At 36.3% G+C, this 25778-nt stretch overlaps 1 protein-coding gene across 5 annotated transcripts; it reads right to left on the reverse strand.

The window, feature by feature from the left end:
- Positions 1-1223: 1223 nt before the first annotated feature.
- Positions 1224-18933, reverse strand: LOC113233264. Of its 5 annotated transcripts, XR_003310683.1 has the most exons (4): positions 17950-18933; positions 16291-16482; positions 2501-2621; positions 1224-1567 (listed from the first exon to the last, which is right to left on the reverse strand). XR_003310683.1 is itself a non-coding variant. In XM_026468322.1 (3 exons), the coding sequence occupies exons 1-2, from the start codon at positions 18751-18753 to the stop codon at positions 16297-16299; spliced, it is 990 nt and encodes a 329-aa protein (XP_026324107.1). In that variant the 5' UTR covers positions 18754-18933; the 3' UTR covers positions 2173-2621; positions 16291-16296. The 5 variants fall into 5 exon arrangements, 3 of the variants coding, with proteins under 3 accessions (XP_026324107.1, XP_026324119.1, XP_026324131.1); XM_026468322.1 differs by lacking the exon at positions 1224-1567 and having other exon boundaries at positions 2173-2621; XM_026468334.1 differs by lacking the exons at positions 1224-1567; positions 2501-2621 and having other exon boundaries at positions 16344-16482; positions 17911-18933.
- Positions 18934-25778: the final 6845 nt, after the last annotated feature.

Below are 25778 nucleotides of genomic sequence, written 5' to 3' on the forward strand. Positions count from 1 at the left end.
ATAAGATTCCGGAGCATTTATTAAGATTCCCTAATTTTAAAACTTACATTAAAAGTATTTTATTTATTGAAAAGTCATATTACAAAATTGAGGAGTATGTGTTGATGAAGACTTATGGAATGTGAACAAGAGTCTAGATTCCACACAATTATGATTCAAAGTGTATTCCATAGCATTTAAGTTTATTTGAAAAGGGCAACCCTTAGAGTTTCTTCCTCGTTCTTCTTAGGGAAGTCAGCGCAGTGAATGAGCAGTAGCTTAAAAAATTACGTTTTAAGTGTAAAAATTTCATCACAATATATATTTGGAGGTTATTATCCACTCTATATATATTGATTGATTGATTCTTGCAGTTTAGGTAAATATACTTTGTTATGTTCCTGCCTACCGTTACTTGGTCGCCAAGGGCCATAGTAAACCGGAGGATGGTGGGGGAGACTACGAAAAGAAGTTTTTACCCGTCAGCGTACACGGATGTGGGATATCCCTTATGACACCGCAAGCGTCCGCCAGCGTACCGCAGAATCGGCTGGAACGTCGTCAAGGTATCCGCCAACATGCCACCCGTCGCACGGATTTGAATCACTTCTACTAGAGACTACCCATGCGAAAAGTTCCCGACGTATTCAGGCGTACACCGATGAATTCCGGTGCATACCGAAGGAAGGTGCCTCCTGACACGGTATCCTCTAGCTTACTCTTTAATACTGCAGAGAGTAATGCGCCGCGATGCTCTGAGGTCGGTTTCAGAGCAATGAAATGTATACCTTATTTCAATTGTTATTGCATAAAATATGGATCTGTCTTCCCGTCCGTTGGTTTGCACCGGCCCTAACAATAATTATAGAAAAATATACAATATTAAATAACAGGAACTTAATTTTGGTGACTTAGAAAACTTTCACTTGATTTATTATAAACGATTTCTTTATATATCATATTCGCAATATTTATACATATAGGTATGTAAGCTTTATTTTGAGTAAATAATGAATAAAATAATAATATTAATAACGCACACACTCAACATACCCCCGCACCAGGGAAACCCTGTGTCGGGAATGCCATGGACGCACACATAGACAACTCACGAGAGAAATAAATGTAGGCCTCACAAAATATTTCTCCCGGTCCAGGATTCGAACCTGGGACCGCTGCGTGGCAGTCCGGCTTGGTAACCGTTCGGCCACAGAGGCAGTTATAATTAAAGTAATATTACATTATTGTGACTAAATTATAACCCTAATTTAAACATTTTGTGTTTGGTTTTAGTTTAGAGATCTATAATAACTACATTTTGATTATGTATAATAATTGAGTATAAGAATAAGTCTCTTTATATAAATTTAGAAAAAAAATATCAATTAATTAAAAAATATATGTGATTCGATTGTTCAATTGTAATTACATTAATCGATATTACTTATTATCTGAAAGCATAATTATGCAATACTAATCTCACGTAAGATCTTAATGAAAAAACTAAATCGTTCCATGAGTTGGTGAACCGGAGCCTCATGATGAATGTTTCACTCTTTAATTTACGGTGGGCTTCACTTGGCCAAAGCTAGAAACATACAAAATGTATTTATTTTTGTTCAAAATTATAATACCTTACGCGTAATGAACGTAGCGTTCAGCGGTTAAATAAATAACTGTAGCTGGGATATATGGCCAGGTGTAATTGTGAAGTGGCGACAACGACGAGGTCCCTTTTTATCCATGGCATTTGGTTTAACAAACAAAAAAGAAAACATTCAGTCAAAGATTCAAGTTATAAGATACTTGACGAGTTTTTTAAATGTTATAGAAATAGTAAATTTTGAACAGATATTTTGATTTGTTCCAGAACACCAACGTGTCTGTCCCTTTAGTTACGTCAGCCTGACTATGAGACCACGGGACTCAAAACGTTGGTAAGTTTGAAGAAAGAAATAACACGCGATTTAGACCTCGCGAAAACCTACTCGATAATGAGCTTAAACTTTAGATTTTTTACGTTGTAGGTAACTTAAGTAATGATTTTAATTAAAACGGTGACTTAGGGTCGTATTCCAGAACTCTACTCAATGCTCAAGTTAGGATTTGAGCAGACTTGAGTATAATTTCAAGCGCTGGAAATACGACCCTAATGGCAAGGACTTGAGTATGATTTTCAGTGCTCACTGCAATATTGAAGTCCTGACTTGAATATTAAGTAGAGTTCTGGAATACGACCCTTAGTGTTTCATTTGCTGACGTAACATTCTTAACTTTTTAAAGCATTCACTAGTAATATTTAAATTGTACACTGCATTGGGTACTCTTGATATAAAAAAGCCATCACAAGAAAGTTATAAAAATACAACAAATTCAATGAAACAAATCACGTATAAACGAAGACGTATAATACTCCTTTTTAAGCATTAAAGCCCTCTTGAAAAGTTATCGTTTTGCATTTGCATATATGGCCTTATTACATCAAAGGTGCCCTTTATGCATGTACGTATATGCTCCTTACATATGTATATAAAGTAATCTTAAACGCGTTTCATGCAGTCTTTCGATTTCAGTAAACACACGTTATTTTGCGTAGAGGTTGGGGACGCTGCGCTGATCTCCGGCTCGTCATATCGCCTTGTCTGCAATAAGTAAATAAACATATCTGTTAATTAATGCTCTTGACTGTACACAGAAGGACGTTACTCAAACGCTATATTGCCTCCTGATTGGTTAAATTATCCCAATTGCAACAGGGCCATAAATCTCTATAAAAATATTGGTTATTTAAGCGGTAGTTGGTCAGTTCTATTCTATCTCTTTGGTTTTATGTTACCTCTAAATATACGAAGAGGCTGTATGGTGGAACATTTGCCTACCCTAATAAATGGGTTAAAATTTATAAAAAAAAATAGCGTTTGTTGTCATGGATTGCCAACAAAATAGATTCGCTCTGGACCTTTTGGAGGGAAAAGTGTCGTTTTTATTTTTACTTTCAATTATTTTGTGAAATCTAGTTTAAAGATGAGTAGGGTAGTGCTATTGTGCCTTAATCGAAGATTAAAACGCGAAATTATACGAATCTCGAACTAAAATATCCGTATCGGCCCGTTTTAAGGAATCCCGAGTCAATCCAAGCACGCCGCCTCAAATTGCCTATCCTCTTTGTGGCGGCCTTAGAATAATAACGCATAGAAGCCTAGTCCGCACACGCTAAGTGAGGCAAATTGAAGCGCGCCCAATGGGCCTACACGAGCGGGCGGGCCTTCAGTGCTCAAGGTCAACTTGCACCGCGAACAGATCAAGAATTTTAGCTAAAAATGAAATGTGCGGTAAATGAGTGTAAAAATACGTCAGACAAACATAAAATAGATACTAACATCACATTCCACAAGGAAGTAACGCGTTTCAACTTGTATTTTTATATAAATATTCACTAAAACCGAAAATTAACCTACTACTAAAACTAGCCTACACGAATTTGATTTTTGCCTCACTTGTGACAGTTCGTTTGATATGAAACTATCATTCTATGCGTTATTATTCTAAGGTGGCGGCCATATTTACAGAAACAATTAAACTTCATGTTTAGGCTGAAGGCTTTGCCAAAACCTTAATAAATTAAAAAAAAGCCAACAAAATACACATTGAGTATTGATTCTGTTTGACAATTTTATTTACTCGTAGAAACAGCATTATATGCAATCATTACATAATTAGGTCTTAAAACCTCGTACTTCTCTTTGTACTACTTCGGCTACTCTGCACAACCTCGTGGCCTAAACACGGTACTCGAATATAAGAGCCCTCATCATGCAACGATTGCATAAATATTATTTCACTTAGATCATACCATAATTGTGTCTAACACACGATCTGAAGTAAGTTAAAATTATTTATTTACTCATAAAATGGAGTAGCATTAAGTAAGAACGTCATTTAGTTAAGGAGTGATGGGATAAGCTTGCAAAAGGCTTTCTGCAGCGCAAGAGCGGCATAGCGCTGTTTTAATTAATTTACTTGCCACAACAATTAATTACTTCGCGAAAAATAAAATCCTACTCAAGTAAATTAGCTATTTATTTATTGCCGGCGTGTTGTGTGAACAATTATTTTCACATGCTAAAGTTTCTAACTTCTTCTTTGTTTTTTTATACTTCATATATTTTTTTGATAGCAACAAAGTGAGTTATAGCGCTATTATCACTATCCCACGCTGTACAAGGCGTGAGTCGTATATAAACTCCGATTAATGCTTTGGGTTCATAAAAATGATGTCTGATTGTAATTCGTAAATGCGAATTGTTAATCAGTTTAATTGTTAGTGTTATCGGGTAATCTGTTTATCAACGACTAACTACCTTGTTAGCGAAGATACTATTGATGACTTTTTTGATATTGTATCCTGTCGTAAAGTGCACTATTTACGTAAGTCAATAACTTTATGTAAATTTTTCTCGAAAAACCTAAAAAAATATGGTTTTCCCTATATTTTTGGTCAGAATTTGCTGTTACGATTGCGTTTTAAATGATTGTCTATTCAAATTAAGCTTAACTTGTACATTAAAAAAAATAACGGATTCCAAAGGAGTTTATTTTTAGCTCTTATGGCGAATTTTTATTGTGGCTTAAATCTTATTAATTAAAATGGTTACTGCCACCATGTACTGCCATGCATGACAGGCTTAGATGGAAATAAATTAAATTACAACCTTAAATAACGTCGTATTTATTTTTAGTGTATTTTTTCAATTTCTTTATTGGTACCAATCTGTAACACAAGGGAAAAAAAGGATTTTTCCCTTTTTGTTAGTACCTCATTAATCAAAAACACGTTAGATGCGAATCGTGTGCGATTTAAAACAAACTGACCTTCGTCACATTCCACGTGACAAATTAATTGTTTCATCAGATAGGTACTTTGATACCTTAATTTGCTGTGCTACCGGCTTTTGATAAATTATTTGTCAAAATTATGTGATTTACTTACTTTTTATTTGTTTGGATTTAAGTCTTTTGATTTAGGAAAATGCATCGTTAGTAAGAAAATCATCTTCACTTGAAACTCAACGTCACCCACTGTTGAAATTGAAATGCCTCCTGTTGTATTTGCGATCTACCACGCTCTTGCGCTAGTTTCACCAGTGTACTGTGTTACGTATGTAACACAATGTCGTCTTCCCATCTCGCCGCAGCAACGCTAGCATGACAGGGTGGGACTTGCTCAAGAAGTTACAGCAATCTCGAGCTGCTTTGGCGAGCAAGTTGCGAACAGTCGAACTAACGCCGCAAGATGTCCTACTTACTATGTATACGTTTCTCTTCGGTCACATTATTCGGTTATCGCTTTTATCCATCTGTCATTATTATGCCTCGCAATATGTTCTACTCAGTACCAATTTAGTTTCATTATCCTATCTCCTGTATCCTGGACCTTAATGATGTTATGACAGCCTCCATGGCTCTTTATGTATCTCTCATTCAGTGCACAAACACCTGTAAGAGCGTTCATGCCTCGGTTCCGTAAGTCATCGTGAGAAAATCACACTGGCTGAATAATACCGTTTGCTATACTGTTATTGTCTTGACTAGGCCATGAACTTTTCAATACAACTTGGTACAATCACACCTTTGCTTTATTTTATAGTCTCATATTATAAATTACCTATGCAATGTAATCCCATGCCAAAGACATGTATGATATTTAAAGCACGGTCTTCGTTGGTTTGCACGAAAATGCCATTGTTAAAATATCGACCGACATCGAGATTCCACGCCTAATTTTAGCTTTCGAGGATTATGTCGTTGTAGGCTGTATGATAAAGGCTATACTTAGATTTAACCGTGAATAAATAGAACAGCCGGCTAAACTTAGGCGTGACCGCATTTCGGCTCCTAGACGTAATTTATTTCGGAAAGTCCGTTTTCTAAATGGGAATCGAACTCGCGAACTATTTTGCCGTATATAAGACCGAACAGAACTAAATAAATATTATTATCCTTAAGCAGTTTTCAGCGCAGGTCTCCTCGTTGCGCCTGGATGTCGTGTCGTGATCGTAATGCTGTTCAAATTTCGCATCGCGACGGCGGGGCCGTGCCGGTACCGTCTCTGTATCGGGTCTGGTAATTAAACGATTTTATGTTTAACGTTATTCTTCATTTTCTTAATTTAAAAACTTCGCGACGGCATTTGTTATGTTTGATTGACATTGTTGAAGTTTCTTTCATACGTTATTAATTAAAGGCAAGATAAGTCCGTTGTTTTAATTTTATACAGAATATTGGCGCACTCATTTGCAGTAAAAGTAAAGAATATGTTAAAATAATAATGAATTAAAAAAGAAAATGGAATACTTTTTACATATGTCATGTTCTCGCAGTTGTTTAATCCGAAGAAATCATTTATTGTTCCCAATTTCATTAATTTCATTTGAATTCCCCTAACTCCCTTTTGGATTTTCTCCTTTCCGTTTCCGTTTACTTTGACGTTGGCACAAAGTACTCTAGTGCCATTAACATGATAAAAAATTCAAAGAACGAAAAATTATGTCCCCAGAATGGAATAATGTCTAAACTTTGAAAGTTTTTTGTCAAAGTCCGGATCAACAATGCAGCCTTGTCGTGTCAATCGCCACTAATTCACGTGTTACCCCTGCTCTGAAATGCTTAAGAATTGACTTTTACGCTGTGTTTATTGTATCGTAAGTGTGCCAGAACTAAAAGTTTTTCTATGAAAAGTGTTAGTTTGTTTATATAAATAGATCACACGTTTAATGTCCCACAAGCACACACAACAATATGAAATAATAAATGAAAAAAAAAAAACAAACACAAGCCTGAAATTTAAAATGACACGGTAAATACACAAAAAAAAAAATTAAATAAACATACGAAAATTATAAAGAGCTTTTAATTAATTAATGAAAGTACAATGTTACAGCAAACCACGAAGGTAAGCCCAGAGCGAATTTTGGCCAAAATCAAAGTAGAAGTTCTCGCTTATCACCTTGGGGGTATTACATCGAGTATATAACCAGAAATAGTCAAAGTCAAAATTAAATAATCATTTTCATTTCTCATGCTCTTAAAATTAGTATTTATGATGGGTTTTATGAAGGGATTTATGCAGCCTACGCATAAAATAGGATTTTATGCTCTAGTGCATAAAATAAAAAACCACCACATTAAATATGTCTAATTGTTGTAATTTTACATTCAATTTTAATTAAATAATCGTTTATTTGGAATATTGCTGTTTAATTTCCTCGCAATCGAAGTGAAAAGCAGAGTGTATAACTCGTTCATAAAGCCCATTTTACCCTCGACTTAAGTATTCAACTTCGCCTGCGGCTCGGGTGGATATACTCGTCTCGGGTAAAATGACGTGTACAATCTACTATTGTTCAATAGGTAAAATTTTTATACTTGAGAAAGATATGGGACGAGATGTCATAGATGAGAGATATAGAAATGAAATGTCATTTAATTTGTTTGAAAACTATTCCGCCATATCATTACGTTGACAGCTGCGCTCCGATTGGCCAGCCCGAATTCCAAACAATTGACGGGTGTCGTCAATTGTTTCACTTCAAATATACCAGTTTAACTTGAGCTTTGCTGTAAAACGAAAATTGAGAAATTACATATTTAATTACCGATGAAATGTGATTCCGTTTGTTTTGTGATTAGATGTTTTGACGGACACACAGGTCAGCTGTTGGCGCTGTACTATTTCAGCTTTCTAATTTGTAATTTCAGTGCAAACGGGAGTTGATATTTAAAAGTGATATAAGGCCCATTTACCTGATGATTCGCCAGGGATGGATGGCCCTAATTTCGTCTCTATTTCTGGTTACATACTCGATGGAGTAGCACGATGCAACATAGAAACGTCGTGTAGTGCAAAATTATACTCCATATTTAGCTTGATTATCATGACAGGTCGGCAAAATTGAGACGACGTAGATTTGTAGCAGCGTACTATAATATCGAATCCTTAGGTTTTTCACGATCGTTACACATAGGAAATGAATGTATATTTTTCGGATTTAAATCGCGTATAGGTATTCGTTTTTTCAAACAAACCAATTAGTCAGCCACTTAGCCGTGACCATGGGACCTATAAGACCTGTTTGATTGAATAAACCACCTTGGTATCATAAACAAAAACAAAAAACTAAAATTCTTGATTGAGACACTTTTGGTATACCATTACTATTTAATCATATACCAACAGCTTACAAGACCGTTCGAGCCCAGTCGGATCGACAAATTTTCTTTTGTGTTGTTCATTCTTTGTATCAATAACAACAACAAACTAGTGGAATATTTTCACAAAAAAATATGAACCTCATGGCATTAAAAACAGGTATATAAAAATTCAATAAAATCAAAATTTTCATTATACATATAGTAAGTACTGTCAAGAATGATTAATGACTCCGCTAAGTTATGATGATTCACGTAATAGCAATTCAGATTACGATTATCAATAACCATTTATTTTTTAACCGACTTCAAAACAAGGAAGGGGTTCTCATTTCAACTGTTTTTCTTTTTGTATACGTATATGTTACGCGATAACCCCATTTGTGAACCGATTTTGATGATTCTTTTTTGTTGGAAAGCGTGGTAAACTAGGGATGAATCTGGTTTAGCGTACTTTCCGGTAACCAATTACAATAAAACTTGGTAAATATAATTACACGAACTTCTGAGATCGGTTTTTTTTAAATAAAAATTTATCAAATATTTTCAGTGTCGGTAAAAAAGTTGATAGTACCCATAACCTGTGTAGCAAAGAAATAAATGAATTTGAAATCTACCATCAGTGAAATAAGGCACACAAGGCCTCCAGACCATTTTAACGCGACATGTCACTTACAATTGGTACCTGTGTCGCCGTGCCATCCCCATTGTCTCATCACGACTGCCTTGATCCATCGATCAGGTTGACGGACGACGAGCGATGGCTTTACAGACGTGTGAATCTATGAGTGATGGGCTTGTTCAGACGTCTGCCTACGTTGATTAAGTTGGGATATATATGTTTTTGTTTAGAATAGTGGTAGATTAGTGCCAGGATGGTTGCTTTTCATTGAGAGTTCGACGATTCTTATCCCTTGGGCGGCGTCTACTGTTGGCGAACTTGACACGTTACCACCTTGAGGGTCCTTTTGCAGGCACATGAAGGTGGCCATCAGTAGCGGCCACCCGCTTGCTTGTTCTTGTCTACCAATGGCGTTTAAGGTCTAGATCATATTTTCCACGAAAAATGTTAACATTTTTGACGAGAATTTTAAATATTCTATGAACGAAATTTGTCAATAATTATAAAATTTTTATGCCAAAAAAACCAACCCCAAAAGTTCATGAAATACATATATGTATTTGCCAAGTTTTATTGAAATCGGTTAACAGGTAGTGCTCAAACCCGGATTCATCCCCTAGTTTGCCACCTTTAGAGGTGGAATATTTTTTTCAAATTTAAACGACACTAATACTGAGGTACCCTCTTTTCAATAAAAAAAAAAGAATCATCAAAACCGGTTCACAAATCACAATATCGCGTAACATACACAAAAAAAAATGCGGTTGACTTGAGAATCTCCTCCTTTTTTGTGAGTCGTTAATATTAGGCGAAATATAACATTTCACACATACATAGTTAGCATTATTTATATGACTATCATGTGATAAAAACACTTGATGTAAGAACGCATGTGGCTTCGTTTGTACGAAGTTTGAATAAAACAAGGGACGGTGGTAGCTACAATACACGCTTGCAAACACAATTTAGTTTTAGGATTGGGACGGCTTTAACACTGGTGTTAGTATTTATAACTTTAATATCTAAGGTATATATACAAATAATATATATGTATGTATTAATGTTTAATAGCAACAGTTCTCGCTAATAATAAAGGGAAACATCGTGGCGTAACCTGCGCCACCAAAGGGCACATGTTCTAGACCGTCTTCTTAGTGGAGACCCGTGGCCAGCATTGGGACTTTGAGGGTTATTGTTGATGATAATTATCATATGGTTTTATTTAGAATTCTAAGAAGATATTCTTTAAATTTTAAGTTGGTCGGTCTCCTAATATATTCACGGCAATATTTTTATTCTTGTTTAAAACTTAAAAGCTTAGCCATGTCGGTTTATTTTACTTAATTAATTAAATTTACTATCCTACATTTCAAGATACCAGGGAATAGGGTGTACTCTCAAAAGAAAAGCGCGGCCGGAGATTTTAACAGATAGTCGGTTCTCAAACAGCCTTTGAACGTACTCTAGAAACAAATACACGTACTTGTATATTATACCGGGTGAAAATAAGCAATGGGACACCTTGGAGAACTATCTTCACACTCAAGATAGCTAATTTTATTTTCGGGAAACATTCTCTTGTTTTTCTTAAAGTAATAACTGAAAAAACCTTAGTACTCGATTTGAAAAGCTTACATGAGCTGGGAATGAAATCTACTAAAAATGTACAAAATCTCACTCTTCTCATAAAATCTCACTCTCACTTTCTCTCATTTAACAGATAATGTTTTTAAATGAAAGAAAATTGTAACTTATAAATGTATACTTTATATAAATTGCTCTTCATGTTGGAGTCAGTAGTACGTAATAAGATTAACGTTACATTTTATGGACATCTTTAATTGTTACATCCAATATTTATTGGAGAGATTTTACCCTTATTTATGATCCTATCGATTAGTACCATAAAAATGAGTGAGTGTTTTTTTGTAGATGGTTTGATTACCGGCTCAGGTAAACTTTTCAAAATATCTTTGAATGTAGTAATTTGTTTAAAAAAAAAAGAATTTTTCCCGCAAATCAAATTAGATATCTTAAACATTTCAAATAGTTCCCCTTCATTTGCCATTAATGTTTTCCACCCTGTATATGTATACGTATAGATTTTGATCCCTACCAAAAATTCCTTCCACTATAGCCAACATTATATCAATGTCGTACGTAGCAATAACTTAAATTAACATCCAATCACTGCGGTCAATTGATTGCTGTTAAAATAACAGTTGGTAAAATACTAAAAATGGTATCACACGTGTTCCAAATAACTGTCAAAGTCAAAGATTATTTATTCCATAGGTAAAATAAATTTACATTTTAAATCGTCACATTTAAGCTACTGCTCGTTCACTACGCTGACCTCCCTGAGAAGAACGAGCAAGAAACTCTAGGGATTGCTCTTTTCAAATAAACTTAAATGCTATGGAATACACTTTGAATCAAATTTGTGTGGATTCTGGAGCCGTGTCGTCTTTCCATACATCTTTATCTAACACGTAGTCTTCAATTTTGTAATATGATTTTTCGATCAAAATATTTTTTTTGTCGATTTAAGATTTAAATTAATGGTTAAACTAACCGATCTTCCTTATTCTGAAGATCTCAATGATAGCCATAAATATCTACTAAACTTAACACGTACAATAAATGACCAGTTAGTTTATCTGACCTGGCAACGACTGCATTCAAGCAAAAACTAATTTATTTTAAAAGTCTCACTTTTACAGTTTATTCTGTAAAAAGCGGGAATTTACGAATTCAAATATAAATAAATCTGTCCGTGTATTTAATATTATATTTTTTGTTTAGTACGTGGAGGTAACTGTATGAAGCCGGTTTAGAATTTTAAAAATGTTTAATAAATTATATTATTATGAAAGAATATTTAGTATAAACAATTATTATGTTGAATAAATCGACTCATCCAAAGAACAGAGTCCGATAATAATAAAATAAATAAAATTGTTTATTGAATAACGTATTGTACAAATCAATAACTAAAGACTAATTATGCGAATAAATGTAAAATATAACACATATACCTGAACTAGGAGAATCCTGTATTTCAGGTAATAGTATTTATACAGGTGAATATATGATGATTAAATCATAAACAAAAAAATGATTAAAATATAAACAAAAAAAAAATTTTATAACGAAATGCAAATCATATACCTATTACGCTTTAATTAGACTACATTTATTTTGGGATAATTAATAAATTCTCTGTATCATCGTTGGACATATTTTGCAGGAATTCTTGGAGAATTTTCTTAACCTTTATATAACAAAAATGATGTAAGGCCGATGTGATTATATGGCAAAGGGAATAAGTACGTTACGAGAACAATTTCGTTATTCAAACTAAGGCCGTAATACGTAAAGGTGGTTTGAGAATTTATATATCTTAATTCGTTTCGGAAGTGTAAAATCGAACAACGATCGGTCTGACATCCGCAGCTAAAAAGAACAAGTAGTCTTGCACATAGATCTTTGTTCTACGGATGAGACCAGAAGTTGATTTTCTTTAAAAAAAATCATATAATCACTCTGTATTATTATATCGGCTATTTAAATCTTTCAAAGGCAATGTACTGTGAAGTCTTGCTGAATAAATATTTGCATTTGAATCACGAATTGTATTCAACTGAACGCGAAAAAAAACAGACAAACAGTAAAAATAATACTATCTACGAGGAGTACAGCTTTATGTAGTTTACATACCAAGATCAGGAGATTTTACTTGTATTGGCTATCAAAGAAAGTAAGTTTTTTTTACCGAACACACTCATAGCCTCGCACTAGAAAGACCCTGTATCGCGGGTGCCATGGACACACACATAGACAGCCCTCAAATTACACCCAAACTCAGGAGATAAATAAATGAAGGCCATACAAACATTTATCCCGGCCCGGGAATCGAACCCGGGACCTCTGCGTGGCAGCCCAGGGTGGTAACAGTTTGGCCACAGAGGCAGTTAGCAGTGATTGTTTATGTTTTCTTATTACAAAATGTATGCACTCATATACAATCTCGTCAGACGTGAACGAAGACTTTGCTCGTTGGTTCGTCTACTATTGATTAGCCGTAATCATTCGTTCGTATCATTGGTTCAATAAAACCACATTAAATTTTGATCATATGATATGTCAAAAATGCTTTTATCACATGAAAGTTATAAAAATAACATGAACCACATGAAACAAAAAACAATATGTGACATTTTATCACTACTTCCATAGTCTAATGTTCTGCGCGATTCTCATGTGGCAGACATTCAAACCATATTCGTATTACAAAAACGAGCGATTCGTTCTGTGTACCGTTTACGTTCTCGGGTTTCTCTCCGAGAAAAGTTTCAGGAGACTGGTATCATGGCTGTGGCATCACAATGCATTTACTCAAATAATTGTAGTTTTTTTTTTAATATAAATGAATAAGTGCGCATTTGATCTCCGCCTCACCTGATGGAAAGTGTTGATGAGGTCGGCGATGGAGTATCTATGCATACCTAAAATCATAGCCTATTTATTACTCTCGCGTTCAAAAGACCCAAGTTATAGCGTTCAGGGAATAAGTCTGCGGGCAAGCAATTTTACTCCATTGTTTTCGTGCAACACAGATAGTGTTAAAAAATCTATTTAGTTTTTTTGAAGCCATTATTATTATGAACTTATTCTCTGATCCCCAAAACTGATCCACTGCCAATTTTAAATTGCAACTGATTCCTCTATATTTTGCAGCTCCCAACGGATCTTTGTACTCCTCACTGTATTTGTAAGGTATGTTCAGTCAAGAGAAAATAAGTTTTGAAATGAAAGTTAATACAATTATATAAGTCAGTACAGTTAATGTTGTTCATTTCTAATCAATTAAATGAAATACAGCACAATCCTCAAATACCACAGTACGTACCAAAAATAAACTTGTGAGTACCAGAGTATCAGGTGGGAATAAAATATTCACATTTATTCTTGATAATAATATGATGATGATGATGATGAAAAATAAAACGGATCCCCCAGGTTATTGGTTTTAGGGTATCAGAGGGGAATAAGCCATGTTGAGAAGCGCTTTTTTTTTTTTTTTTTTTTTTATTGCGTCTCGACAAAATGACTGCACCGCGCCTGATGGAAAGTGCGAATACAGTCCAGAGATGAGAGTAACGGATGGAAAACACAAATATCTTCACTCCGTCACTATCATTTTGCCGGTCTGGCCAAATACACTGGATGTACACCAACTGATCCCTGAACGCGATTCGCAAAAGCGTTTCACTGTGGAGGGTTTTCCGCCGTGTGTACTGTGGTCGCTATCCAGTCGGCACAGAGCCTACCACAATGCTAAGCAGATGGACACTTGTGACGCCCTCGGTCGCCTCTTACGACCCCCACGGGCATGTATGGGGAGGCGACAATGTATTCTTAAGCCGTCGCCCCACGGCTCAAAATAAGTTGGTACTATATGAGATACAAAGCAGCGCGAATTAGTAAGAGAGTAATTAGGTGAGCAGTTTGTTTTTCTATCAAATTTCTTGATTGTTTCTAGAAGTAAAGGACTTCTAGGATTTCTTCAACTTTAATGTAGGTCAGAATTATCATTATTTATAAAGTTTTCTATTCAAGCTTGTTTCTATTGTCGTCTTTTCAAAGGCGAAGGGCGCGTGCACTCATGCGATGTGGCGAAGATATTTAACGAGCTTCACTTAATTTATACGAGTTTTTAACTGCCTTGTTAACCTTTGTTTAGTTAGGAATAACTCACTCGGTTTAGTTGAATTGGACTTTAAACTTGTAAAGTTTCGATTTCGGCAGTGTTCAGCTTGTATTTGTTATTCTAAATTTAAACGGAGAATGTTTTTCTCGGAGGTCACATCTGCAAAATTACAACTTTGAGAAGTTTTAAGTTTCTACGCACTAAATTACTTGATAACTTTTTTATATAGGTTTTAAAATTTCATTAATTTTTTTCATATAGTTTGACTTAGGACTTTCAATCGCGCTGCATTTCTGCATCTGCAAAAACATCGAGACTCGGTGTGATCTCGGAATTCCTAGGAAAAATGAGACTTTCGAAACTATTACTAAAGTAGGTCATACTTTTGGGCTAGGCATTTAGGCAGTCATAGCATGATATTTTAATTAGGTTCTTTTTTAAAAGAAATTATAAAATGAAAAATTATTTATGAAAGTAATTTTTCCATTTTTAAACTGGGCACGTAAGAAACAAAGAGTGTTTAGTATAGTTTCAGATGTAGAGGACCTGATTTTATTACTACCGTTTTTCAATCTACACAATACTTTTTTTTTCCATAAATATCAAGTGACGGCACGAACAAGTCGTGTGACTGCCTGGCGTGTTGCTTACGCCTGTCCATAACAATTGCAGTGCCACTCAGAGCTTTAAATCGTAAAGATCTGAGGGGCACTGACACTGTGCCCGTCACCCTGAGACATAAGTTGACAAGTCCCATATGCCTGGAATTCCACTAAGCTGTACTCTGCAGTATTGCCATAGACGGATGCAGCCTGAATAAAAAGTATATGATGGTTTAGTAGATTTTTATAATTAAATTAAGTTTTAAAAGAATCGATATTTCTGGCACTGAAAACGTCAGTCTCGAGTCACGAAAATGTAAAAAAATTGTCGAGACTATAGAAATTTTCGAGACCGAGATGAACGCCCTAGTTTGGATTATTTTTATGATTTTCTACTATGAGGTCTTATTATAGCAACATTAAGTTTGAGTTGTGGTTAATTAATTATACATATATTAACAAGTTGCTCTACATTATGTAATTATTTTAATCTTTGTTCTTTAAGTTTTAGAAGGTTTGTTTAGCTTTTTCAATAGCTCTGCCTTAGTTGTATGTACGTAACGCATGAGACCAAATTTCTGTGCCATGCTTTTAGGTAATTATCACGTTCCTCACTTGGATATACCCCAACGTAACTCTACATTTCTTTTATAATACCAAGTGACGGGACGAAGAAGTGGTGCACCTGCTGGTAAGCGACATCCATTACAGTTACTACATCCAGTACAGTGCTTTAAATCGCAAAGATCTTAGGAGCATTGTTAGTGCGCCCGTCACCTGTCTCGGGACATTGACAAGTCCCATGTGCCTGTAACTTCTCCTGCACCTTTACCCTTTATGCTCACATTACTGGTTGGCAGCAGAAATAGGTAAGGTGGCAGTACTTCCTTGGAGGAACTCTTTATATAGTCATTGTCAATCACTCATCAATACATCAGTAACGCACACAATAATAATACTAACGCACATACTCAACATAGTCCCACACTAGGGAAACCCTGTGTCGCGGGTGCCATGGACACACACAAACAGGTTACAAATTATACCCAGTTTGGGTGACGACACGAGAGAAATAAATGTAGGCTATACGAATATTTCTCCCGGCCCGGGAATCGAACCTGGGATCTCTGCGTGGCAGTACGGCATGATAACCGTTCGGTCAGTACCTGATATCAAATAACATAGTTCCTTTGTGGTTCGCGCCCGCCGAGCGCGAATGGCCAGGACCTGGCGCGGTGCGCCTGCGTCACGTTGCCGCGGAGCAGCGCCACCACGTCGTCCAGGTACCGCAGCGCGCCCCACTCCGCCAACAGCGCACGCGCCGCCGCCGTACATCGACATGCGCGCGCACTCTGCGTCTAATATGAAACATGTCAGTAATACGTCACATAAATCACTAAAGACTGAAAAGATGTGGACCAAAACGTCGGTGTGATCAGGAAAACAAACGAGAAACTATTCGGATCCAGTACAAATGTTTTTAATTCCGGTTTAAGCATAGCTACTTTATCTATGCGGCACTGAGGCGACAATATAGGGTTCTGGAGATAACCTCTTTACCTTGGCTTTTTAGCCGACCGATCAATATATTGACCCTATTTTTCTTTATTTTACTTCTTTGGGATCTTTGGCTATCCTGTTGTAGTACACGATTATAATGAAGATAAATATTGAGGTGTTTTCTAAATACATCATAGGCTAGACGTGGTTTATTCGCCTGGTCAAGACTTTAACCGTCAGTTATTTTATTGCACTACATTTTTCGTGTGTATGCGCAATAACCGGCGAGGAAAGTGCGCCCGCGCTGCGACACAAATAACAAATGATGCGGTAACTGATTATGATTACCAGTCATTTACTTAAGTTATCACCATCGATTTTATCTATGTAACTCATTATTATTAAACAATGATTATGTCATTAAACTATCAAATAATAAAGATACAATTTCTAGTCTAAGTCGGCTACTCGTATAAGGTAAAATTATTTTGTCATAAAAATATGCCACATATTTCCTATTCCGTCTGTATGTGCTGTGTGCTCAATAGATTAACGTCTATATTAAATAATATTTACCGGATAACTTCGATGCTATTTGTAAAAACTTGTTAATAGTTACTTGTTGGAATATTCATTGCACGGGAAGATGTTTTGTTTTATGAGGTACAAATTAAACCTAGTTTGATAAATATAAAAGCGAACATTTCAAAAAGGAATTTCTAAAATTATTCTTAACAAATTGTTTATATGAGAATATTGGTTGGTAGAGTGATTACTACGTAAAAGTATAAAAGAGAAACGGTATAAGTTAACGACTTGACAGATAAAACGTATCATAACAGACGTGTAATTTTATAAACAGTAGGATAACTTTGTTATGAAGCCAAGGGTCAATAACACTCGATAAGGAGCGATGGTTGGACAAACTAGTATTGACTTCATGTCAAGATCCTTTACACCTTGACGTTTGTGTGGAATATGTAATACAGATAATGTTTTATATAAATTTGTTTTGTTAAATAAGTTTACGAAACTTTTATAAGAAGTCAAAACACTTACAGCACATAAAACGTTGCTATATTTCAGTGGCAAATCTACATAAGTAATATACGTCGTCACTGAGACCAATAATTACACGTATGGTGCAACCACCTTTGCATAGCGTACCGTAGTTATGATACCCTGTCACGCACACCGAAACTGCGGAAATGTAAATCTAACTACAGAAAGCACCAGCACCAGATAGAAAGCGACAGAAAGTGGGGGGGACTGGCGCAGGTACCAACGCGTCAGGGGTTGCGGTGCGCCACGCGCCGGGCCAGCACCTGGATGTCTTCGTGGATGGTGGCGAGCTCGTCGTGCAAGTCACGCGACTCGGCCAGTAACGCGTCCAGGCGTCGCGCAGCAATCGTCAACCCGTCTTCCGTCCACTCCTCGTCGTCCTCTACAGATAACGCTAGCTTCCCCATCCGCTCGCGCTCAAACGCCTCCCGCAAGCCTCCGCCGCGTCTCCTAAACTCTCTCAACAGATCTCTTCGCACACTTCTCCCGTTACGCTCTTCTTCCTCCGCTTCCCTCAACTCGTCCGCTAACGATTTGTCAGTCTTTAATTGAGATTGATCGAAGTTCACTTGTAACCGGTCTTCAGTCTCCTCAGTCGTTTCACAATTGTCTATTCTTTCTATATTATCTGGTAACCTGTATCCTGTAGGTTCAGGAGAGGCAGCGGCCGACAATCCTTGCGGGCTCGGTGATAGCAGGGCGCGCTGAAGAAATCGCCTCGTGTCGTCATCGAAGGGACGCGTGAGGCCTCTCCTCGGTGCCGGCCGGATGATGGCCTCCAACGCGTCCCTACCGGGGTCCTCTGGCCGCAACAGCTCGAGAATTCGCGCGCGCGGCGGCGAGATGGTCGCGCACACGTCGAATTTCGATACGAGTTTTCCTTTTACAGGCGATGTGTGAATATCGCCCGTAGGCGTGTACGCGCGGAGGTTCTCGCTGAGCATTCGGTAATTGCGAAACTTGACGTTCCCTTCAGGTGGGAGGGCGCCGGAGGGGCAATCTTCAGGGTCGGGCTCGATGATTTCTATGTGTGAGGTTACGCGGGCCATTTCGTGCGGTAGAGTCATGTCCCGCTCGGGTGGCGCGCGCCAACGCACTGTCTGCGGGCGGTGGAGGAAAGCGTGGTGCGCACGCGATCCTCTGCTGTCCACTACCGAGCGGCCAACGGCCTGGACGCGATAGTGCACTGATTACTGCGGCGCGAGTCGCAACAAATATATAATTATCGTTGTAAATAAAAACAATGTGGCGTCTACGGCGAGCGAGCGCGCACGAGTAGCGCGACCCGCCTGCACTCGGCAACTGCACTAATCTAATTTCATGACTTACGCGTAAATCTCTGACTGTAAACGCGTCGACGTAAATACCGCCCTCTTTCATAACGCGGCGACTGAACATTCTTAAGTGGCAAATTGTGTTATTTTTGGAATAAAAAACTCGACTTTTTTCAAATCTACGACACGGCACTGTATTTTCGATCCACTCTAAGAAGATTTGAAAAGGGCGTCAAGTTTGTGTGTGTATTGTAAAATATACGTATATTTTGTTAGGCTGCCACTAAACATGAAATAGAATAACCTAAACAGCACCAACAAACAGCAGGCGTTCTGGAACGCCTTTAATTTCCATTTTCTCGACGACACACATTTATTTCAAAGCGGCAAAGCATGTACTGCACCTCGGCGCACCACCGCCGCTGCATTTGCGGTCGCTCACTTTCATTCACTTGTATTTCACCTAAATACATTTTATGCGCATTTTATTGAGCGCTGATATGTGCTGGAATGCGATTAAGTGCGCTCGTTTCAACTATTAACGGATTCTAGCATTTTTATGTCTCGTTTTGTCGTTTGTTGGATTTATTTTTATTGCTTTGTGATTTTTTCGAGTGTGGAGCGGTGGGTAGCTTCTCAATTGAAAGATCAATGGCTCCAGTCCTTGCAGCGGCATGTACCTATGACTTTAACTCTAACTTCTACTACTGTGAATATTTAGTAGCGGCACCTCTCGCTAACGTTGAAGGAAAACATTGTAATGTAACATCTAAGAAGTATCACAACCCTCGGAAAGACCCGGCAGTGGGACTTATAATGGATTGGTGATGATGATGATCGTATGCCTATTGAGCAGTGTACTATGATCTACCACGTAGCACTTTGATTGTAAAAAAAGGTTACGTTTAATTTGGCACTCCTTTGAATGAAATGCCATTACGACTCAGAATTTTTTTACTATTGTAATGTAAAAACAAAAATTGAATTTCCTACCAACACAATGGAATTAACGAAATGTTTCGAGAGCCATCGACCCACACTCAACATAGCAACGCACTAGGGAAACCCTATGTCGCGGGTACCATGGACACACATAGACAACCACAAATTACATCCAAACTCACGACAGAAATAAATGTAGGTCATACAAATATTTCTCCCGGCCCGGGAATCGAACCTGGGACCTCTGCGTGGCAGTCCGGTAACCATGGAAACCGTTCGGCCACAGAGGCAGTTATTGTTTGTTTAATATCAGAGAATAGCGGTGGGTGATAAAAAGGTCTGTAGTTCAGCAGAATCGCGGTTTGTTTCACAGTCTTTTTTATTTCTTGTGTACAGCGCATCTGACATTGTTAGTTTAATTCAATTATTTATTAGTTTCATTAATTATCTTGATTTGTATAATGTACACCATTGTGTATATATACTTGCTATTATTATAATTATAACTCGTTGTTTTGTAAACTGACGGCCACTTTTCGAAGAGTGGTACAAAATGACATGTAATTGTATTTGTATGGTTAAAAGAACTGTGCATGTGACCTCCATCTCACTTAGAGGAGAATGACGTGGAGATCGACACCAAGGTGATGCTTATTCACGCTCGCCTTGAAAAGGCCTAAGGTGTTCAGGGAACAATAAAATAAAATAAGAACTTGATATAAAATAAAATAATAATAAAAATAAAATGTAAATTATTTATGTCAGATAAATAAGTCCATAGCATATTATTTACAAAACCTAAAGAACTACATTAGTAACATGTACGCTAAAAACAAAAAAATATGAATTTAATGATATACTAAGCTTAGAATAATAACGCATAGAAACCTAGTCCGCACACGCTACGTGAGGCAAATTGAAGCGCTCCCAAAGGGCCTACACGAGCGGGCCTGCCTTCAGTGCTCAAGGCCAACTTGCACCGCGAACAGCTCCAGAATTTTAGGTAAAAATTACGAAAAGTGTGGTAAATGGGTGTAAAAATACGTCAGACAAACATAAAATAGATACTAACATCACATTCCACAAGGAAGCAACGCGTTTCAACTTGTATTTTTATATAAATATTCACTAAAACCGAAAATTAACCTACTACTAAAACTAGCCTACATGAATTTGATTTTTGCCTCACTTGTGACAGTTCGTTTGATATGAAACTATCATTCTATGCGTTATTATTCTAAGATACTAACAATGTCTTTATAGTATAATAATAATATTAATACTAATGTTTTAGGCCATGGAAGATGCGAGAGTCTAAAATATATGTCCAATATAATAATAATAATCATAAAATTAGCGTTCTGCTATCATCTTCAGGATGTGTCGATCGATACGTTCGATATATCGTCTACGATATAGCCGCGTCAATTGAAACGGTGATTGAATCCTAAACTAGTACTTAAAAATATTTGCTACAGTTTTATGATCGCTTTGTGCATCAACAACCACTTTACTGTTCATGTTTTTTGTACTGTACAATAGGTGACGGAAATAGGTAAGGTGGCAGTACTTCCCTACAAAAAACTCTATCAGAATCAAGCTTCACTGGTACTATAATTTTATCACTATATTATAATATTAATAGGTGATTTAAATCCGAAAAAAATTGTTTCACGGTAAGCTCATATTAATGCAAAATTTTTGAAATCTTTTGCCTGTATGGTTAGTTACGTACCTTTAAAAGAAAACATTGTAAATTTCTTAAACATCATTTAATTTTCAAGTGTTTTTTTATTCAATATCACGACGTTTTACCACTATGATATTATTATTTTTAAATTGCTCCATTGCTTTGTTGTAATTATGAATAACATAGATCAAGGACATAGAAAAAATTCCTTCGCTCCTTCCGGATAGCAGACCGTGCCAGACGCTACGCCAACTAATCATTAATTCTAAGTGTTCGATCTTTATAATTAAACATTATTTATTAATTCCCTTTTATGTACAATCAACAAAGTGAAAGCATGTGAGAGACTATAACTAACCCTGTCCCCCATTGTATTGACCCTTTTTTTGTAAATAATTTGATTTAGCTTTTAAACGCCATTAGTGGACAAAAAATAGCTGCTGTGGGTGGCCGCTATTAACACTTCAACTTTGCTGGTAGTTTTACTGCGCTTTTCTATTAATAAAATAATTTTAACTATCTTTAAAGTTCTGACGGTTATATGATATTTATTTACATACACATATTTGCAGGTTGGGATGTAGACTTGTTGTATTAATTTTGATGTTTCCAATTTTTTAAGTTGCTTCAAAAGGATTGTTGTATGCTCTTTACAAACAGGACTATTAATCTCTAATTCTTTAATTGTTGTCGTGGTCAGGAGTTGAGGATAAATCCCGGAGATATGCAGAAGCGAAATCTTATGTACCAGTATTGGTTTGTAGACTGCATACTCTAATCCGATTGTCGGAGGGGTGCTAGTTATGGCCTTTTTTTCTAAACGATAAGTATAAGTATCTCTATCCAGTATAAAATCCTTTGTGTAGAACATAGCACTGTACAACTGCAAAAGACAATACCGCAATAGAACAGGGAATAATTGGAGACTTCTGAAATGTGATGTAGGAGGCGGATGCGAAGAATTAGATAGAGAGGGTGAACTAGAGTGAAGAAAAACAGAAACATCTTGAAAAAAGTAGAAAACTAAAGAAGATGATCATCTCATTGACAACTTAACCGAAAATGTGTCTAAGAATTGAAAATAACAAAACTGCCTCATTGTCCGAACGGTTACCATACTCGACTGCCACCAGAGGTCGCAGGTTCGATTCCCTGCGTTATACGACACATTAATAGCTCTCGTGGGTTGGGGTGTAATTTGTGTTTGTCTGTGTGTCCATTGCACCCGCGATACAGGATTTCCGTAATGCGAGGACATGGGTGTGTGCATTAAAAAAAATATTGTCGAGACAAAGTAGGTATATTAGACCAAATGTAAAGTAGTGGGGGCTATATCGTATTTTAAGCACGCAACGAAGAGGCTTTGTAGTGAACCTACTAGGTGACACATAGCTTTTAAATCGCAGAGTGCAAAATCGTATTATATCATTGTACATTACTCCAACGGCGTACACTATGAAGAGCATCAATTACAACCAAACAATAATGGCGGTCAGCCCGGTAGCTGGTGGTTTCACGCCTCGAGAAATGTTATTAATTGAGTGGCAGGTGACCACAAACCAACGCGGTTATCCTATAGATTTGGTTGTAAGTAGGTATTTGTTTCGGTATAGATAGGTAACGTTGCTCTAGGCTAGGGGAAATAGATATTACTCAGGAGTATAAAGGGTGTCCGTTATATCTTTGGTTTTTCATGACCGGGTTCCTCTTGCCTACTTTCCTTATAGCTACGGCTGAGTCTGTGTTTGTGTGAAATGTCGTCTGAGTTTATTTCTTGATATTTTCTTTCTTTAACAAAGATGATAGAGCAAAAGTTCATTAGATCATGAAAAATTGAAAGTTCTCGATCATTTCTATTACAGTAAAGGAATATATTCTGGGAATTGATGACTAATAACATTTATAAATGATGCGGTAATAATTATATTATTAGTTTTATTTTATAAAAAGTTTTCGTTTAATGTTTGTAACCTCTGTTTCTTTCAGTTTTTTATGGTGGGGTATTGTTGTAATAGATAAAGTCCGCACAGATAGAGAGTTTTCATTTAAAAATTTTTAGTTAATACTAACCAGTACGAGTAAAAGAAAGGTGTTAATTATATAAATTTAGTGAAGGTGTCTGAGAATTTAATTTCACGCTGAGAGCATTACTGCGTTTAGTTTTGACGGGTAATAAAGGTGCTGGTACATGGGAGTTTGCAACTTATGTCTCTGGGTGTCGAGCGTAGTGGCGGTTACCCTCACATATTTACGATTTAGAGCTCTGACTGTCACTGCAACTGCTATGGACAGGCGTGTCGCTTTCCACCAGGCACACGAGTTATTCATCTCGTCAGTTGGTATCACATACAAAATGACAGAATGAAATGGCGCCTGATGTTGGACCCAAAATTCCCTTCGGTGTAATGTTAAAGATAACGGAATATACCTAACAATACAATACAATACAAAAATTCTTTATTGTACACCAAAAAAGGAAATAAATACAATACAATTAAATTAAAAATAAGCGGTGGTACAATGGGCGGTCTTATCGCTTTAAGCGATTTCTGGCAGACAACCTTTGGATGGAAGTAATTATATAATTCATAGGAAAAAGACGGTGGTGTATGAAGAATTACTAAATCAACAGATAAAAATTGATAAATAAATACAAATATACATATATTATAAATAAATAATAAAACCAATACATATATATGAATATCGTAAACTACTATATTCTCATACTTATAAATATAAAAAATTTCTAAAACCTAATTTCAAAACATAAAAATACCTAAGCAGTCCAGGTCACACTAAATTAAGGTAGTGTACTTTTACCATATTTTTGAATATATTCAATGATTTCGCTTGTTGAATAGACAAAGGTAAAGCGTTCCACAAACGAATAGCCTGAACAGTAAAGGACTTTTCGTAATACTGGGAGGTATGCAATGGCATCTTAAGTTGGAGAGTTGAAGAAGAGCGCAGAAGTCGGGGGTTGTATTGATGGGCGAATTCAAATCGCTCCTTAAGATAAGGTGGTGTGTGAGGAATGAATAAGATGCCATAGAGAAGATTAAGAATATGAGCATTCCGGCGAAGTCTAATAGGTAACCACATCAGCTCATTGCAATAAATGGAAACATGATCAAATTTCCTCAGACCATAAATGAAACGGAGCATTTGTTAAACTTAATTTTAATAATATTTCTGATTATTATCCTACTTCTACAAAGCACAACAAATATAACAAAACATGTGTAAAACCCACATTTAATGGAATCTGTACACGGCATCTGTGCAGGTGCACACCTGCAGTTATGTCCCAATTGGACGGCGGCTATGAAATGTTCATTACGCGGACCATAAATACAGCGCTAGTTTCATTGTTAAATAAATAGCACAAAGGATATAGACGTCTAATGAATGTCATTGTGACATTGCATTTTATGTACTAAAATTTGGTCAGTCGTGTTTTAATATCACTATATGCATTTGAGCCTATCTCTAGCACTGGATCCATTATTAATTTATATTACCTCAAATGGCTTTGGTTGATTCAGCATAACAGTCAAAGTGTCGAATCAATCAATTTAAAATATATCGCACTGTTAGTACAATAGTGTATCAACTCAAAAAGTGGATTTTTTCAGAATCGATAAAAATAAATTACTCACTTCCAGTCAAATATTATTAAAATTTATGTAAAGGATAAAGTTTATTTATTACAGACGTCGAAACAATTTCCTACTTGTCAAATAAAAGGAAAAAACAACTTAATTAACTTAATTTTTTAGAAACTTACTTATTAAGACTGTTTTATCCAGAACTAGTTCGCAAAAAGTTTGTCTCATTTTGAGTTAAATAGATTTATTTTAAATGTTTCTTACAATATTTTAGCTACGGTTCTATTGACGTACAGAGAATCAAATTTTACATTCAGAAATAGTATAATCGTGAATTTCAGATAATTTGAGTTACAACACTATTGTAATAGCAGTGCGATATAGTAAAATTGAGGATATGCACTGATTACTAAACGGTGTGAAAACTCGATTCCAAAAAGTTCATGATAAAAAAAAACAACCTTACCTGAAAATTTAAAAAGAACACCGTTGTATTCAATAGATAACTTATGTATACCAATGATTTTTTTTATAACAACTGAACTAAACAGAACATGTACACTATACGATATACA

The sequence above is a fragment of the Hyposmocoma kahamanoa genome, unplaced genomic scaffold, assembly GCF_003589595.1.
Source record: "Hyposmocoma kahamanoa isolate Upper Pololo Valley unplaced genomic scaffold, ASM358959v1 102, whole genome shotgun sequence".
Taxonomy (NCBI): domain Eukaryota; kingdom Metazoa; phylum Arthropoda; class Insecta; order Lepidoptera; family Cosmopterigidae; genus Hyposmocoma; species Hyposmocoma kahamanoa.

Excerpts from the sequence above, each read along its gene's own strand:
- LOC113233264 (XM_026468322.1), bottom strand. The coding sequence starts at position 18,753 with ATGACTCTACCGCACGAAATGGCCCGCGTAACCTCACACATAGAAATC. Across the intron at positions 16,483-17,949 it reads CCATCCACGAAGACATCCAG|ACGCAGAGTGCGCGCGCATG; the intron begins GTGCTGGCCCGG and ends GTTTCATATTAG.